Source organism: Bombus terrestris, chromosome 2 (genome assembly GCF_910591885.1).
Source record: "Bombus terrestris chromosome 2, iyBomTerr1.2, whole genome shotgun sequence".
Classification (NCBI taxonomy): domain Eukaryota; kingdom Metazoa; phylum Arthropoda; class Insecta; order Hymenoptera; family Apidae; genus Bombus; species Bombus terrestris.
Genome location: NC_063270.1, coordinates 15,974,187 through 15,989,935, shown reverse-complemented (window position 1 = coordinate 15,989,935; position 15,749 = coordinate 15,974,187). Strand labels below are relative to the sequence as shown.

General features: G+C 28.6%; 4 protein-coding genes across 7 annotated transcripts; 1 reads left to right on the top strand and 3 right to left on the bottom strand.

Annotated features, from left to right (window-relative positions):
* Nucleotides 1–510: 510 nt before the first annotated feature.
* LOC100648047 (ribonuclease H2 subunit C) lies at nt 511–1,278 on the top strand. Its single transcript, XM_003393882.3, has 3 exons — nt 511–690; nt 837–1,069; nt 1,148–1,278. The coding sequence occupies exons 1-3, from the start codon at nt 546–548 to the stop codon at nt 1,166–1,168; spliced, it is 399 nt and encodes a 132-aa protein (XP_003393930.1). The 5' UTR covers nt 511–545; the 3' UTR covers nt 1,169–1,278.
* On the bottom strand, nt 1,272–6,294 carry LOC100647926 (transmembrane channel-like protein 7). Of its 2 annotated transcripts, none has more exons than XM_012320235.3 (4): nt 5,695–6,294; nt 5,212–5,441; nt 4,867–5,108; nt 1,272–4,780 (listed from the first exon to the last, which is right to left on the bottom strand). In XM_012320235.3, exons 2-4 carry the CDS (start codon nt 5,387–5,389, stop codon nt 2,882–2,884), a joined length of 2,319 nt encoding a protein of 772 aa, XP_012175625.1. In that variant the 5' UTR covers nt 5,390–5,441; nt 5,695–6,294; the 3' UTR covers nt 1,272–2,881. The 2 variants fall into 2 exon arrangements, with proteins under 2 accessions (XP_012175625.1, XP_003393929.1); XM_003393881.4 differs by having other exon boundaries at nt 5,713–6,294.
* Nucleotides 6,295–6,397: 103 nt separating this feature from the next.
* LOC100647606 (protein FAM98B) lies at nt 6,398–9,547 on the bottom strand. 3 transcript variants are annotated; one of them, XM_012320234.3, is made up of 7 exons: nt 9,464–9,547; nt 9,310–9,358; nt 8,589–8,955; nt 8,214–8,504; nt 7,819–8,117; nt 7,136–7,746; nt 6,398–7,000 (listed from the first exon to the last, which is right to left on the bottom strand). In XM_012320234.3, exons 2-7 carry the CDS (start codon nt 9,345–9,347, stop codon nt 6,828–6,830), a joined length of 1,779 nt encoding a protein of 592 aa, XP_012175624.2. In that variant the 5' UTR covers nt 9,348–9,358; nt 9,464–9,547; the 3' UTR covers nt 6,398–6,827. The 3 variants fall into 3 exon arrangements, with proteins under 3 accessions (XP_012175624.2, XP_048268613.1, XP_048268616.1); XM_048412656.1 differs by having other exon boundaries at nt 9,434–9,535; XM_048412659.1 differs by lacking the exon at nt 9,464–9,547 and adding an exon at nt 9,430–9,454.
* A 336-nt stretch (nt 9,548–9,883) lies between these two features.
* Nucleotides 9,884–15,413, bottom strand: LOC100647720 (protein lines). The gene is made up of 2 exons (XM_003393880.4): nt 14,419–15,413; nt 9,884–13,764 (listed from the first exon to the last, which is right to left on the bottom strand). The coding sequence occupies exon 2, from the start codon at nt 13,634–13,636 to the stop codon at nt 11,852–11,854; it is 1,785 nt and encodes a 594-aa protein (XP_003393928.1). The 5' UTR covers nt 13,637–13,764; nt 14,419–15,413; the 3' UTR covers nt 9,884–11,851.
* Nucleotides 15,414–15,749: the final 336 nt, after the last annotated feature.

Below are 15,749 nucleotides of genomic sequence, written 5' to 3'. Positions count from 1 at the left end.
GTGCGCGTCGCACCACGGTGGTAAATTTTCCTCCCTACTCCCTTCATTTCGGGAAAGGTGGGGACCATCCCCACTATACATCTTATGTTCATCATATTCTGCAAATAATTTCTAAGTTACTTTAAGTTCTAAAATTTCTTAATTATACATAATAAAATAAATCCAAAAAGACTGGAACTCTTTTTATCTTATTTACATTTTGATATATGAATATTGAAATCATTACAAAGATATGCTGTATGTAATTTTATAGCCGCTCTAAATTCAGAAATTTCTTAGTAATTTGACATAATAAGATAAATTCCAAAAGAGTAAAACTACACTTAGCACATTTGCATCTTGGTATATGAATAATAAAATTATTATAAAAATTTCATAGAAATTTAGGCACTTCATTGTAATTGCTATTATCAATTGTCGTTGTTAATCGTACAGTTTGTAGATATGTAAACGATATATTTTAAAAAGTCGAAATTAATAAGAGAGATATCTGTATAGATTGAATATGTTCCCGCCAAAATAAAACGCGATACTTCCGTTTAAACATGGCTATTCGTTTACATATGAATCATGATTTGTCCAAGGAAAAACAAAGTGTATTACATTTAATGCCATGCAAAATTTATGGCGATGAGCCCGCGAACGTTTCTACTTATTTTACACCTTACATTCGTGAAGTAGACGATAAAGGTAAGTTCATTCAATTTGAATTAATTATCGATAAATATACTTGCATGTTTGTATGCATATCTTTTTCCGCAAATAATATTGCTTTAATCACATTAACATTTAATATTTAAGATTAAAAAATAAGAATTATCCTTGTTTATATATAGTTTATAACTCTTCATTTCGTGGATATCCACTTCAAGGAAAAAAGATAACGCTACCATCTGGATACAAAGGTATTACATTTATTGAACATAAAAAACCAGAAGTAGAACATGTTGAACGTAATTTATACTTCACGGGAGCTTTCTCTCAGTTTACATACTGGAATTATGATAAATTGCCATCAAAAAATGATGGTTTAGCAGCTGCTATGGATTGGATCGATATTGCTGAAGCAGTAAGTTGTTAAATAAAAAATAAAACTTCATTGTAGTTTGTAGAATATAATAAATATTTAATTATATTTCTTCCATAGCTACATTCTACAGAATCATAATTAAAAGTAAATCTTAACATAATTCAAAATACATGTTATACATTCAATGGATTATACAGATTGTACTATTTTAATACAAAGATAAAAATAAATATATTTTGTATATTTTATATATGTTGTAGTTTATTAACCATATTATATCATGAGCATATATTTTTGTCATACATAACAAACAACTTATAATTCCTTATGACATATTGTAAACATAGCAAATAATTTTTGGTTTATTTAGGAAAGCTGTTTCAAAAATGTGCAGTCTTTTACAAGATAAATAGTATATTTGTAAGTCATTTTCTTATTTTTATAAATATATAAAAGTTGCAATGAGGGAAGATGAAAGCATTTACTACCTTTTTGTTAGCACAGAAAATCTTTTCTTATTACACATATATAATACTACTGAGTGTAATATATTATAGTATTTTTAATACTGCTTATAATGACATCAGCGAAATAGACTGTTACTTATAAATTTATAATCAGTGCAATATAATCCTTTGTTAAAGTTATATTCAATGTGACATTCATATGCAGCTGTTTGTTTATGATCTTGTTTGTATAAAATTCATATAAAATGTTTTTTAAAGACTATTTAACATAAGTTGGCAGTTTTGGAATGAATATTTGTAAGAAATACATGCACAGTTTCTAATAGAGTTTTTTTATACATGCATATATGTATATAGATAGAAAAGTTAAACTAGTTCTAGTTTCATGTACATTGGCAGTATTAAAGGCAAAAGAAGTTTTTTTTTTAATTATAAAACAATTAATATTAAAAAATTAGACACATTCATAAATGTTTATATTAAAAGAAATCTTAAATATACTAAATATCTAAACACATAAAATAAATATTATAAAATTACTGCTAAAATATGATAAAATTAAAAACAAAAACAATAAAAAATAAGATTTATAGAAACATAAATTTTTCATATAAATTAAAGCATTTTTAGTTAATAAATACTTTGGTATGTAAGTAATAAATTACTATAAAATGTATTCTTATTATTAAGGATTTCCTGATCAGTCTACACAACCTATTTACAACTGCATCATACTTCTAATACCCAGCTAATCTAAAAATAGGTCCATCATATATCACTTCACTTCATTTTAGCAAAAGCACCCTAATACTTATTTATAAAATTAAAAAGTAGGTTTGTGTGTGATATTTTGTATTACTACAAAAAAACCAATCACATTATTTTGTCTTGTATTTTATAAAAACTCTAAAAAGGAAAGGTGTCCTTATCACTACTATTACTATACTGTGTATGCATCTTAGCCCTTCTTACTGTTACTAAAACTAGATATACATAGTAAACAATCTGTGACTTCTACTATTGCACGGTTCTTAATTTGTACCCTGATTTTTAAGTATTATTTTTGTAACTTACTTAAAATTGTTTAATTATTCAAATTCAATAACTGAATAAATTTAAGAAAAAATATTTTGTAATAAATATAATAGTTTTCCTAGATATCTTTTAGTTGAAAACCATATAGTATTTTAAATACCATTATATAGCTCAATGTATATTTTAAAAAATGAAATGAACAATTCTATTATCATATAAAAAGTAATTGTAAATTAGTCAAATTACTATAACTTTTGTACAGTTCACATATGACTATATAAAACACTTATTAAATCTGTGCATTTTAAAAATTATTATATAAAAATTATTTTGACTTTCATAATACTGATTATGAGAATGTACCTAACTCATTTGTTTGCTCTTGATGATACTTGTTCTGATCTTGTTGTTGTTTAATAAATGCACTCAATCTGTTAAGTAAGAACTGTTTATCATGACCTTCCAGCACTAATTGATTCTTTAAAACTGTAACCATGTGTTTGTTTGCTATTGATACAGCATAATAATAATATAAAAGTAAAGTAAGAATAACAAAAGCTGGTACACCAAATCCAGCAGTACCAAGGAAGTATAAAATAGATTGAAGCCAATAAGGAAATTCTGCAAACATCACAATTAATAATGACCATACAGACTTGAAACCTCTAAATGGTCCACAAGATTTTGATGGCACTATTTCTGCAATAGAGTAACCAATTGGGACTGTAGATAAAATAAAAGAGATCAATAGAATCAACATAAAAAATGCATTCGATTTACTTGCTCTGTAAACTTTACTTGATGGGGTACTGTTTACTAAACAAGCAAATTTTTTTATATAGAACAGTACAAAAGTACCAAATATTGCAATTAATGGTAATAAAGGTGCATAAAAGAAACCAAGCCAACAGATAGTTTGCAAATAAACAACATCTAACACATGCTTAGGTAAATCAAATTCTTGTTCTCCGAAAAAACGTAATACTTTGTTTTCCGTATGTTTTGCTATTAATGACCTGGGAAAATTGACAAAAAATGTCATGAAAAGTTGAAGAAAAAGATCTGTAATATAGAGTTTGAAGAACTGTTGTCCTACAAATGTTTCCCAGCACAGTGGTCGTCTATCAGCAGTACATTTATTATACGTTACCTCCGTTACAATTAGTCTATAAAATGATGTGAGTAGAACAATGAAAGAAGAAAGTCGTAGAAATACAGTTCGTAAAAGAGTTATGCGTATAACAAATGAAGGACTATAATTTTCTAAAGAGACTAGATATCGAAATAGGAATGGTACTGCAAGATTTAAAGCAACGATACATACGTACGGAAGAAATTCAAAAAATAAGTAAGCAATTTTATTCAAGGATAAAGATTGCAAGTCGTATGTTTCATTGACTTGTGGTGAAACTTGATCGAAAGAAAATTCAAATATATGATAAATCAATACACCAGAACCACATAACACTACTAGAACTATTAAATTAATAAAGAAACGCATGAGAAACAATTTTGTTGTTTCTTCTCTCGTTCGATTTTGTCTTTCTTCTTCTAGTCTCTCAGCTTCTAAAAATGCTTTCATTTCATTGTATAATGCTTTATGCTTTACAGCTGCAGACTTTTCATTATGTATACAGTAATCCCAACCACCAAAAACTAAATTACAATATTGATAAAACTGGCCTTCATTTTCGACTACCCTCTGTTTAAAACTTTTAGCAGCTGACTTAACAATAGCTATTAAACTAAAAATAAATACACCAACAGTTGCAGAAATATAGGATAATGGTAAATTAAAAAATATACCAGAAGTATCATAAGTCATATGACTATATGCACCGTAAAACAATAAAGTATATTCTAATATACCAGTGCCCTGAAAAATATCTGTTATACTACTACTTTCTTGAGTTATGTTCCAATATAACTCTGAACAACAAGATATACTACTACTATTATTAGAATTTATGCATGACTCATCTTCTGGCATATCCAATAATATTGCAGGTAACACAATAAATGAAAATATAATTATAAATAAAAGAATATTAAGATATAATAACCATTTGATGAATAAAAAGTATGCAACAACTCCCATTCCAAAATTCCCACCAATCGTTTTAAGACTATCATTCCATAATTCCATTTTCGAATATGCTTCCTTCATTCTGATACGAAATTGTTGCCAAGCTTTCCTTCGTTGCCATTTCAATTGCTCAAAACCTTGTAATCTTAATTTTGTAGCACTCTGAAATATACATATAAACAGATATATAACAGTTTTAAATTCTATTAATAATTCTATTAATTTGATTAATGTTATCATTAACATACTTGTAACTGATTCTTTAGTTGTATTTTCTGTGCCATACACACAGGCATAGCTTTGATTTGCATTATTTCTTCCCAAGTACGTTCTTCATTAGATAAATTTTCAGATAAATCTGGTAACATAGACACTGCTGCATCATGAATATTTGTTGACATACGTCTTGATGTAGTTGTACCTCGAGATCTTGTACTAGTACGCCTCCTTAATGTTGTTTTAGTATCATTACGTATTCGTTTGGCAGTTGCTATATCAAATAACAAGAACAAATAACATTAACTGGTATTAATATCAAAATATTAAGCATGCAATATTTTTTTATGTACAAAGTCTATTATTCATAAACTTACCAACGCGAGACTTTTTACTTGGTAGTAAAGTGGCTATATGAGAAGGATCTCTTTGTAATGCTTGTTGTAAATCTGCTTCAATTGCTGCGGGGTAACTTTCCTGATAAAATTCAGCACCAGCCTCTTCCCAACCTTGTCCTTTGTCACAAGCACGTTTCTTTCGTTCTCCCCCTGACATTTTTTCTTTTTATGAATAGTTGTAATTTATGTATGAAATTTTCTTCAAAAACCTTACACACAAAATTGAAATAAAAATTATTCATAATAAGTAAATTTACTTAAAACATTTTGCATTCCAATTCACAATAAAAGCATCCAATATTTATCAAATTTTTATTATTTTTATATATTTAATTATTAGTTAATATACACAAATATAAATGATGTATCTTTATAATTTTCTGTCAAATTATAATTTAAACAAGTTCCACTAAGAAATAACGCTAACAATAAGCTTTTATATGTACGTTCGGTTAAAAGTACCTAATTGATAAGAAGTACCGTGAATGAATCAGTCGATCAAGTATTTTGTAATTGTGTCATTTCTTGGGGATACATATCATCATTCTTTTGTTCTGGTCGATAACAGTACTCATAAAAAAATAACACTTGAACATGCAAAACACTGATCTTCATAAGTCATATGACACATACATAGATTGCAGGTGTAAACTATGACGTAGATTACGCGAGATATCAACATATTAAATCAAACCAATATTAAATTTAATATTTCCGTATGGCAGAATTTTTTATTTTTCCAGGTGAATAAAGCAAAATAAGTACAACGATTCAACCAGAAAACGCACATCGGCATTTTGTTTTGCCATATATCTAAACCCGTGTAATTTGTAGACGGCTGATAAAACACTGAATCATGAACCAAAAGCAATATAGAAGGTATCATTCTACTTCTGCAAAGTGCACTATATCAATGTTCTAATTGTAACTAACAGAAAAATCCGAGTACGATTAACTTTTTAATAGATTTTCGCAGTGTAATAATCCTGCTTTTACAGATTACAGTTACAGATTAATTAATTGATAAATTATCAAGAAATCAAGAAAATAAAAAAATTAAGCCACTTGTTATACGCGTTATATATATATATATATATATATATAAATATTCATATACATTCAAATATAAATTATTGATATGCAATCATAATATATATTTAGTAAGTATTTTATGCAATTAAATATTTTAATCGATCAATTAATCTCTTCACATCATTACATTATACGACTTAATTTCAACACATCTGTCATTTCTTCATTGTACAAAAAAAGTGCATATTTACAAAATCCAAATACAAATACATAGCCAAAATTAACATTCAGAACACAGTAAAGTATTCTAAAGTAGAATATAACAATTATTATAATTCTATAAGAGTAAATAATTTATCTTACAAAAATAGTATCAATGTTTCTAATTCATTTTTAGTTTAGAATTAATATTTTCAATTCACATAATATTTAAAAATATAATATAAATTAAACAATTATATGTTATATAAAAATTCATTCATATTAATTATTATGCTCTGTGATGTAAATATTTTTTGCTATTACTATTATAAGCATAAGAATAATATTTTACATAAAATATTTTAGTATTGTCGTCCTCCTCGACTTCCTCCGCGATTATATCCACCACGCTGATAGTTATCTGTTCCAGAATTGGCGCCACCCTGATTCCAGCCTCCCTGAACTCTACCTCCTCTTCCTTTACCACTACCTCCTCTTTGATACTGTTGTCCGCCTTTATATTCAGATTTGTATCCTGAATAAATTGATTATTAATCAATAATTCAATTAAAATTCTTTATAAAATTTATATGAAACATTATTATAAAATTACTATATTTACTTATATATACATTTTCACTTTTATTATTTATACTTTTCAATTAATTACCTCCATCTCTGTTATCTCCGCCGTAAGTATTATTTCCACCGCCTCCATAACCACCTCCTTGTCCACCATAGCTGCCACCATGCCCTCCTCCATATGCACCTCCTTTGCCTCCTCCTCCGTAACCACCTCCTTGGCCTCCTCCTCCGTAACCGCTTCCTTGGCTTCCTCCTCCATAACCACCCCCTTGGCCTCCTCCTCCGTAACCACCTCCTTGGCCTCCTCCTCCGTAACCACCCCCTTGGCCTCCACCTCCATAACCACCTCCTTGACCTCCTCCTCCGTAACCGCCTCCTCCATAACCACCTCCTTGACCTCCTCCTCCATAACCACCTCCTTGGCCTCCTCCTCCGTAACCACCTCCTTGGCCTCCTCCTCCGTAACCACCTCCTTGACCTCCTCCTCCATAACCACCTCCTTGACCTCCTCCATATCCTCCTCCTTGCTTTCCTCCATATGCACCACTATTAGAAGCATAATTGGAACCCTGATATCCAGTGTCTACATAACCAGTATTACTGCTATATGAATTTCTATTATCACTGGTGTAAGAATTAGAATTTTGAAAATTGCCACCTCCACGCCCACCACCTCTACCACCTCCTCGACCTCCGCTATAATATAAAAGTATATATATTCATTTCGAATTATCTTACCAAAACGTATTTTTTTTTACTTTATCTTACCCAGAAGTTAAAGGTCCAGGTACTCTATCCTTTTGCCAAGGTGGCATTTCGGGTGGTGGTGGTTCCTGTTCATATGGTCTTCCACCTCTGTCTGGTACCTCTCCTATAATAACTCTATTAATTTCACTTTGAGTATTTTTCCTAACACTTGCGTTGCTTGTTTTCTCCATTAATGCAATATCATCTCTTGCTGCTAATAAATCAGCAAATGTAATATCTGGTTCTGCATTCAAAAGTTTCCTAGTTTCTTCATATTGTCTATTTAACTCAGCCTCTTGAGCTTTTACTTTGTCTGACCACTATGTTTGAAAATAGAAATCATATGTTTTTTTAAATTATACATAAATATAAATAGCTTTTGTGACTTTATCTTAAAAATAACTATGTATACTTACTAGAAAAGATTGTACTGTTACATCAAGCCTCTTGAGCAACATATCACGGCGCATTCTGTATTCATCATGTAACTCTTGTTGTAAATGTTGAAGATCATTCCAATCTGCTTCTGAGAATTGATGACTAATTAATGGTTGGCCTACAAGCTCAGAAGGAGCTGTTTTTAACACTTCAGTCAATTTATTTTGCAGTCTTGTAAAAAGTTTCTCAGAAGTGATATCATTTGGTGGCCTTTCAAAATTTAAAGCTATTGACATATCTTTAAGATCTTTAGCTGTGTCACTCTCTTCCTACATAGGGTATATATACAAACCATCATTAATAAAACTATATCATTTATATATTTTTGTCCTACTTTGACAATGGTAACTTACAACAACAACAGCCATGGAATTTGAACTTTTATGCTTCCTAAATTCTAATAATCTGCAAGTTTTTAATTCTGCTCCTAAAAAATCTAACAAAATGTACCTATCTTGTTCAGTTGCTAATCTTGCATTAACATTACCAGTCATTAATCTCTCATTCATACATCCTAATTCCTTAAGAAAACAGCTTAACTCTAAGAGGAAAGAACTAGAATCATCCGGAGACATTATGGCATGAATAGTTTCATCAATATCATTGAGTATTGCAATCTCATCTGCTAACCATGCTACAAGCTTTGTAAATTCTGGAGATTTTGGACCTTGTTTTACAGCGTCCTTAAACTTATTGGGATCTGTCAATTGACCATTGTACCTATAAAATAAAATAATTTATCAGATAACATAATTAATAAAATTTATGTTAAATATGTAATTATAAGTAATACATCATATTAGTAACTTTGTATGTTCAATTAAAGTTAAATAAATGTACGTAAATAACAAATTTCCTTTAAATATCGTATAGTTTTAATATTAATTCATTAACTGCCATTATTTTTATTTCAAGATCATAAAAATTCTAATTAATATTAATCACGATATCCATTAAACATTTTTTATTTTAAGTCATTAAAAATCGCCGAAACATTTATAAAATTATATAATTTCGAAAAAATATTGGCAGTTAATAGATTAACGTTCAATATTATAACCTCAAATTACATACCCAAGTTTTTTCATCCTCTCCAGTAATTTAAGTTCCATTTTGGCAAAACCTTTAATCGAATAAAACAAGTAATTGTTACCGAAACATAAAATCTTCTAATGAAACCAAAATGATACATACTTACAAAAAAATATTAACAAATTAAACACAATACCTTTCTTTGCCGTATATACTGTCAATGTGGCAGACTCTAATATGAGGTGTGTAGGAACACGTGAGGTATATACGTATATGTATGAAATTATAAATTGTAGATGTATTATAGGTAATAGTATAGGTAGGATAAGATATATGTATAAGATGTACATATATATGATATTGTTTGTGCTTAAATCTTCTGTGCGGTAAGTTCTATTTTGAATTCTCTAATTTTGTAGATTTGAATTGTCCGCAAAAATTGAAATATTACCTAACACTATCAAAGAAATGAGATATTTCCTTTGAAAACTGACTCTTTTAAATAATTTTATCTATTCATATGTCCTGAACAATGTTAAGTAACAATAGGCACATAATTGTGTAATATAATTCAATTGTAAAATATAATACAGCTTTCGATAAAGTCACAGAAATGTAAGGTTTATATCTTTATTGAAATGTTTCATTTTAAAACAAAATAATTATTTATTATAATTTTTTTTAAATAAAAAGAACGAATATATGTAATCTGGTATGATTTTGCAGCATTGCAGTCAGAAAATGTCCTAAAATTACAACACATGCATAGGTACGTAGAATTATGTAAAGTGCTGCCTTGCTAACTGACCGAAATTTTGTCTTGCTAATTGGCAATCTCTACTATTTATTAAAAATTCTTTCCCGAAGGGGTGCTCCGACGTTTTACATATGTATATAACGTGTTTCTTTAATTTTATTTTGTTTGAGTCCCGATATTTGAATTATATTTAACTTCTTTTTCCCGTGAATTTTATGTTAATATACATAAGTCCTTTAATGCGCAAACATTCTATGTCTTTATAAAATTTCTTCTGGATGTTGGAACATGTACTTTAAATTTCAAACATTACTATTAAGTAATCTGTAATTCATCCTAAATTCTGTAATATTTTCGCAAATTTGTGGATTGTACACTAGCATAAAGACATACATATACATATGTATTAGAATACATTAAACTAATATATAAGTATGTAGAGTATCCAATAATCGTGTTTGTAATTTCATAGTTACACTTAACTTTTGTTCCGATCATTACTAACATTTCAATACATGTTTATAATTTATTATTTTTTATATTTTACATTATACATATGTAAGTTGTGAATACTAGTAAAAAATCTACAAAGGGAAATGATAAATAAAATTAGATCATGATTATAAAAGTAAAAATATGTAGATTTTTAGTGTATTACATGTACCATACTTACAAAGATAATTTTAAGGTATGCATAATTAACATTACAATTAATATATACAAATACTTTAATTTGTAGAGAATTCCAAAACAACAATGGCAAATATTGTTCTTAACTTTAACTTATAGGAACAATCATTGCCATTTGTATAATAATTTATTAATACTGGCATAGCTTTAAATGTCAATAACTGCATTTACATTGCCAGTAACTTTACATTTGTATATTTGTAATATTTTACAACATTATTATTTATACATTGTTAATAAATCATGACAATATGACAATGTCTTTCATTTTAATAAACATTATTTAATTTTACACCTGTATTTAAGTACGTGGATATAACAGAGGTGTCCTAGAATTCTGTTACAGATTTCTTATTGTTAAACAAACAAATGTTATAGATTTTGATTTAATACAATTAAATATTTTATTATGCCTCTGGCACAAAATTTCAAAGTTAATTTTATAATCTAATGTGTTGATATAATTTATTTATATCGTTCTTTTAAAAGATTTTTATATTATGCATTTTTCAAATGCATTTTATAAAAATCTTTATACCAGAATATAATATACTCTTTTGTGAGTTTAGTTTTGTAATGTACAAAAAAGTATATCTTTATACATATTTAGTAGTGCACATTAGAGGATTCAACTTACATAATTCTATTTGACTGGCAAATTGTACATTTAACCTTTATATATAGATATAAATATTATTCTAGTAGTATACATTTAAATTTATTTCCAATGGTGCTTTGGCAAATATGTTTTCATAGCACCATAAAAGTGCAATTTCATTGTGAAGCATATAATTTTAGCTAATCTTTGTACTACTTTTATCCATTTATACTTCAACCATGAAATGCAAAAAATAATTCTTGTGTAAAACTTCAACAATAATTCTGAATGAATAAAATTTTGCTAAATATAATAAATAGAAATGTTTTTTCTGTGTCTTTTAATATTATTCTAAATATTTAATACTACAAAAGACAGTAGTATAAGTCAGTCATTTATAAAAATGAAGTTAATAAGATTATACAATTTTGTATTACTTTCTGACTGATAAAATAAGCCAGATGTCAAAGCTTTCATTCTTACAATTTGTACATCTAGTGAATTGAAATTTTGAGTCTCATCATGCAATCAAATAATAATTAGTTGTCTATATTTCCTTCATAGAAGGATTCACACTTTTCTAGCAAACGTAGAACTGGATTTATGTTATAAGGAAACAAATCTTTTGATACTAATCTATCAATTGCTAAACGAAGTCTTATCAATATTGTCATGGTATCATCTAATTCTCTTCCACAGCAAGAGACAAATTCTGTCCAATTTCTTTTAACATATTTCAAAAATCTCAATAAGTATAATAAGAAACAGGTCTCATTACTGACAAGTAAATCTAATAAAACATCTGGATCATGTGATACAGCATGTATAAATTGTATGAAAGTTAAAGTTGGACTAAGCATATGACCAAGATCATTTTGTGGAGGTCCTCTATAAAATAAACCAACAGCTACATCTAAACAACATACCATGCCTTCAATTAAAAAATCATCTTGATCATGAAACATTTGTACAACCCACTGTGATAAAGGCATTTCAGGATGAAATGGCATTAATGTCTTAACACACTGATCAAGTTGTCTTAGAACTTCTCTAATGCTCCTCTCAATAACTGCCATATCAGCATCAAGATCTTCTGCTTCAGAACCCAAGGAAGAGTCACTAGAATCGCTACGTGTCTCTTTAACTGTCACAGCAACACTTTTTAAAACTAAAAGCACTATTTTTTGCAGAAGAGGACGATCACCTTCACCAGATCCTCCTCCAAATCTTCCAGAACCATGTCGATACGGTAGAGCATCCAATAATCTCCAATCTTTTACAGCTCTTACAATTAAATGTGCAAGAGAACAAGGCTCATCTGGCAATACATCTTGTAAGGCCAAAGTACTTCCATAACACAATACTTCATTAAATAACCCAAGAAGATGTCTCCAAATCACACCAGGAACATTGGCATTTAAAAGTACAACCAGGTTGTCTAATTGAGAATAAAAAAGTTTGGTATCAATAACAGATAAATTGGCTTTAACAGAAATGATGGATTCCCACAAATCAAGAAATGTAATGACAGCTGATTCATGTTGTGGCGTATATGAACTTAAAATAGCATCAAATTTTGATACTAGTATAGTCCATTTAGATTCCAATGCTTTGACACACATTGCTTTTACTGGTGTACTATCAAAACTTTCTGTATCAGCAATTGATATTGTATTACAATGAGATGGTGGCACTATACTGTCTGTATCTTCAAGAGGATGGATACTGCAGTCCTTGTGTTCCACAACTCTTTTTACAACATCCAAAGTAAATAGCATTTGGCTTGGAGAATGAGTATTTACTAAAGACTGTGTTAATCTTTCCAACCATGCTGTGTCAATATTTTCTTTTGTTATAATAAAAAATGATGCAAGAACTCTGCTAGCAGCAAATGATATAAATTTATTTGTTGTACATGATAGGTCAATTATTTGATCTATAATGCCATGCTCGTTTCGCGCCAGCGCATCACAAACATCTACTACTCTCCTGCACATAATACCTCTAACATTTTGTTTAATGGCTAAATCAAATAATAGTTGTAAAGTACTTATAAATTCTAAGGTTTGATCAGGTTCCCATTCTGATAATAATGAAGATCTAAAAGTGCCATCTGCAGCTTCTACTGTTGCACTAGTGAATGGTTTACGTAAACTGCTTTCTGGTATATTACATAAGCATTGTGTCAACAGACTATTCTGTAATTGCTCAATATCTGATAATGTATCTTTTTCAACTTCATCATTTTCAATGCGTTGTTTCTTCTTTGCTGGCTCCTCCATTATGTTGTTAGGAGGATAATAATAACAGTGCCAAAGCACCATTAGCAGCACTATTCTTGCTGCTTTCTTCTTTTAGCTTATAATACTCTGTCATCAGGTTCATGAAATATAGTCAACATCAGCTTATTGTGTGTACAAAAGTCATAAACACATTAGCAGATACAATATACCTGTATTGACAAAAGAAAACACATTAATTTAAATCCTTTGGAACTTGACTACTTTTTATGATATAAAATATTCTTGATTATATCAGATATTTAAATAGTACAAATACTATTTTATTTTATTTTTCTTAAAAAGAAGACTATTTTAGGGCACAAAAGATTTTAACCAATATCTATGTTATTTAATAGTATTCAATGAATAGAATCCAAAAATATCAATTTTGAACTTAAGAAACTTTTCAAATCAAATCAGTATGATTTAACCCAAGCCTAACCTAACCTAATCAAAATCCAATCCAAAACTTTAAATACAAACACAACCTCGCTTATTTAAAAATTCAACGTTGTGATTTACTGTTTTGTCACAGAATCCAATGTATCGCTTGAAACAAAAGTAACTTTCAAATTCTAAATTTCTTAAATCCAAAATTGGTCTTTTTAAACATTGTCATATATTATCAGGAAATATAAGAATCAGTCAAAAATTTTTGGTGACCTAAAATAAAGTTTGACCAAAAGAAATGTCATAAATATAATCTGTCATAAAACAGAATTTTCATTATTCAATGATGATTAAAATATTATTTATAAGAGAATTTTTAATGAATCAATGTAATAACATCAATCAGAAAAGTAAAGAATAATATTAAAACTTACAGAGAGAAATGACTTCTATTTTCATTAAATTTCTGAAATGTTTGTAAATTCCAATACTTTTATAGGTGTACGTAAATAAGTATGTATGTATATGTTTACGCATTCATTCATACGATGATGTATGTGTATATTCTTTTTACATGCCGTGATCAATCAATTACTTAATATGCGAGGCATCTTTGCTAATAAACTTGAAATTATATCTGTTGCCAGACACATTCATAAGATGTTAACCGTGAAGACTTTAACACAGGTTGCACATGTAATATATATAAACCGACGCTTGGTGATACGTTAATATGCACACAGAAATATTCTCTACCGATACCTTGACAGACAGTTAAAATATATCAAGAGGATATTTGACAGTATTCTTTTCGAGTTATACCGTATTTCACTATTTTAACAGTGTAAATATATTATTGTTTGTGCTCGAAGAATTTCTTTTGACTAGGAAGTGACAGAGCACTCAGACAACTTTGCTCTGTTGCCACGTATACGTGCTACCGAGTAAAAATAAGAAATACGGATTTATATTGTTTAGCCGTAAATCTGCTCCAATTAAACAGTTCATATCTTACGTCGAGTGGTAAAATGTTAACCCGATAATGCATAAGACACGAATTCTTCGTGTTTATTACGTATTTTTCGGATGGCATCATGCAGAGCTGCGTAACACAGTAGCTCCTCCTCGCACATTCCACAATGTACTAAGTACGAATTATTGTAATTACTTTAACAATAGCCTCCAAACCGTTACTAAACTTTATCAAATATTCATTAAATGCCTATTTTTTCATTTTTCTTAATAAAAGTAATCAAAATCAAAAAGTCGTATAATAAATACACGAGATGATCGGCAACTCTGCATCGATGGCAGCGCTTAAAAATTTATACATACTCTTACTTGTTAAACAGTTTCTATTTTAATGATTTGCCTAATGTGAAATTATAAGTAAGACGACGTATTTCGATAGTTGTACCGATAGGAAAGATTGTATAATGTTTAATAAAAGAAGAGAAGATTAAAAAAAATAAATTATTCAACATTCTTTATTCTATTACGTACTATATGGCCAAATTTATCATTTGCCTAATTTGATAATTACATTTATAGTAATAGACATATGATTCTTTTTGCTTATAGATTAATATATAAAGTATCATTAGAAAATTTATTAAATATTAAAAACTAGTATTGGATTGGAATAAATAATGAATTGGAATAATGGATTGTGATTTGTGTTCAACAAATTTTGAAATTAGATTTGAAAAAGTGATTAATTATAAGCAATATAAGTTTTATATTTTACAGATTTCAATTTTACTTT

Coding starts and splice junctions, on each gene's coding strand:
- LOC100648047 (XM_003393882.3), top strand. CDS start 546: ATGGCTATTCGTTTACATATGAATCATGATTTGTCCAAGGAAAAACAA. Junction 691..836: donor TCGTGAAGTAGACGATAAAG/GTAAGTTCATTC, acceptor GTTTATATATAG/TTTATAACTCTTCATTTCGT. Junction 1,070..1,147: donor GGATCGATATTGCTGAAGCA/GTAAGTTGTTAA, acceptor TTTCTTCCATAG/CTACATTCTACAGAATCATA.
- LOC100647926 (XM_012320235.3), bottom strand. CDS start 5,389: ATGTCAGGGGGAGAACGAAAGAAACGTGCTTGTGACAAAGGACAAGGT. Junction 5,109..5,211: donor AAGTAAAAAGTCTCGCGTTG/GTAAGTTTATGA, acceptor TATTTGATATAG/CAACTGCCAAACGAATACGT. Junction 4,781..4,866: donor AACTAAAGAATCAGTTACAA/GTATGTTAATGA, acceptor TGTATATTTCAG/AGTGCTACAAAATTAAGATT.
- LOC100647606 (XM_012320234.3), bottom strand. CDS start 9,347: ATGGAACTTAAATTACTGGAGAGGATGAAAAAACTTGG. Junction 8,118..8,213: donor TAACAGTACAATCTTTTCTA/GTAAGTATACAT, acceptor TTTCAAACATAG/TGGTCAGACAAAGTAAAAGC. Junction 7,001..7,135: donor CGGAGATAACAGAGATGGAG/GTAATTAATTGA, acceptor CAATTTATTCAG/GATACAAATCTGAATATAAA.
- LOC100647720 (XM_003393880.4), bottom strand. CDS start 13,636: ATGGTGCTTTGGCACTGTTATTATTATCCTCCTAACAACATAATGGAG.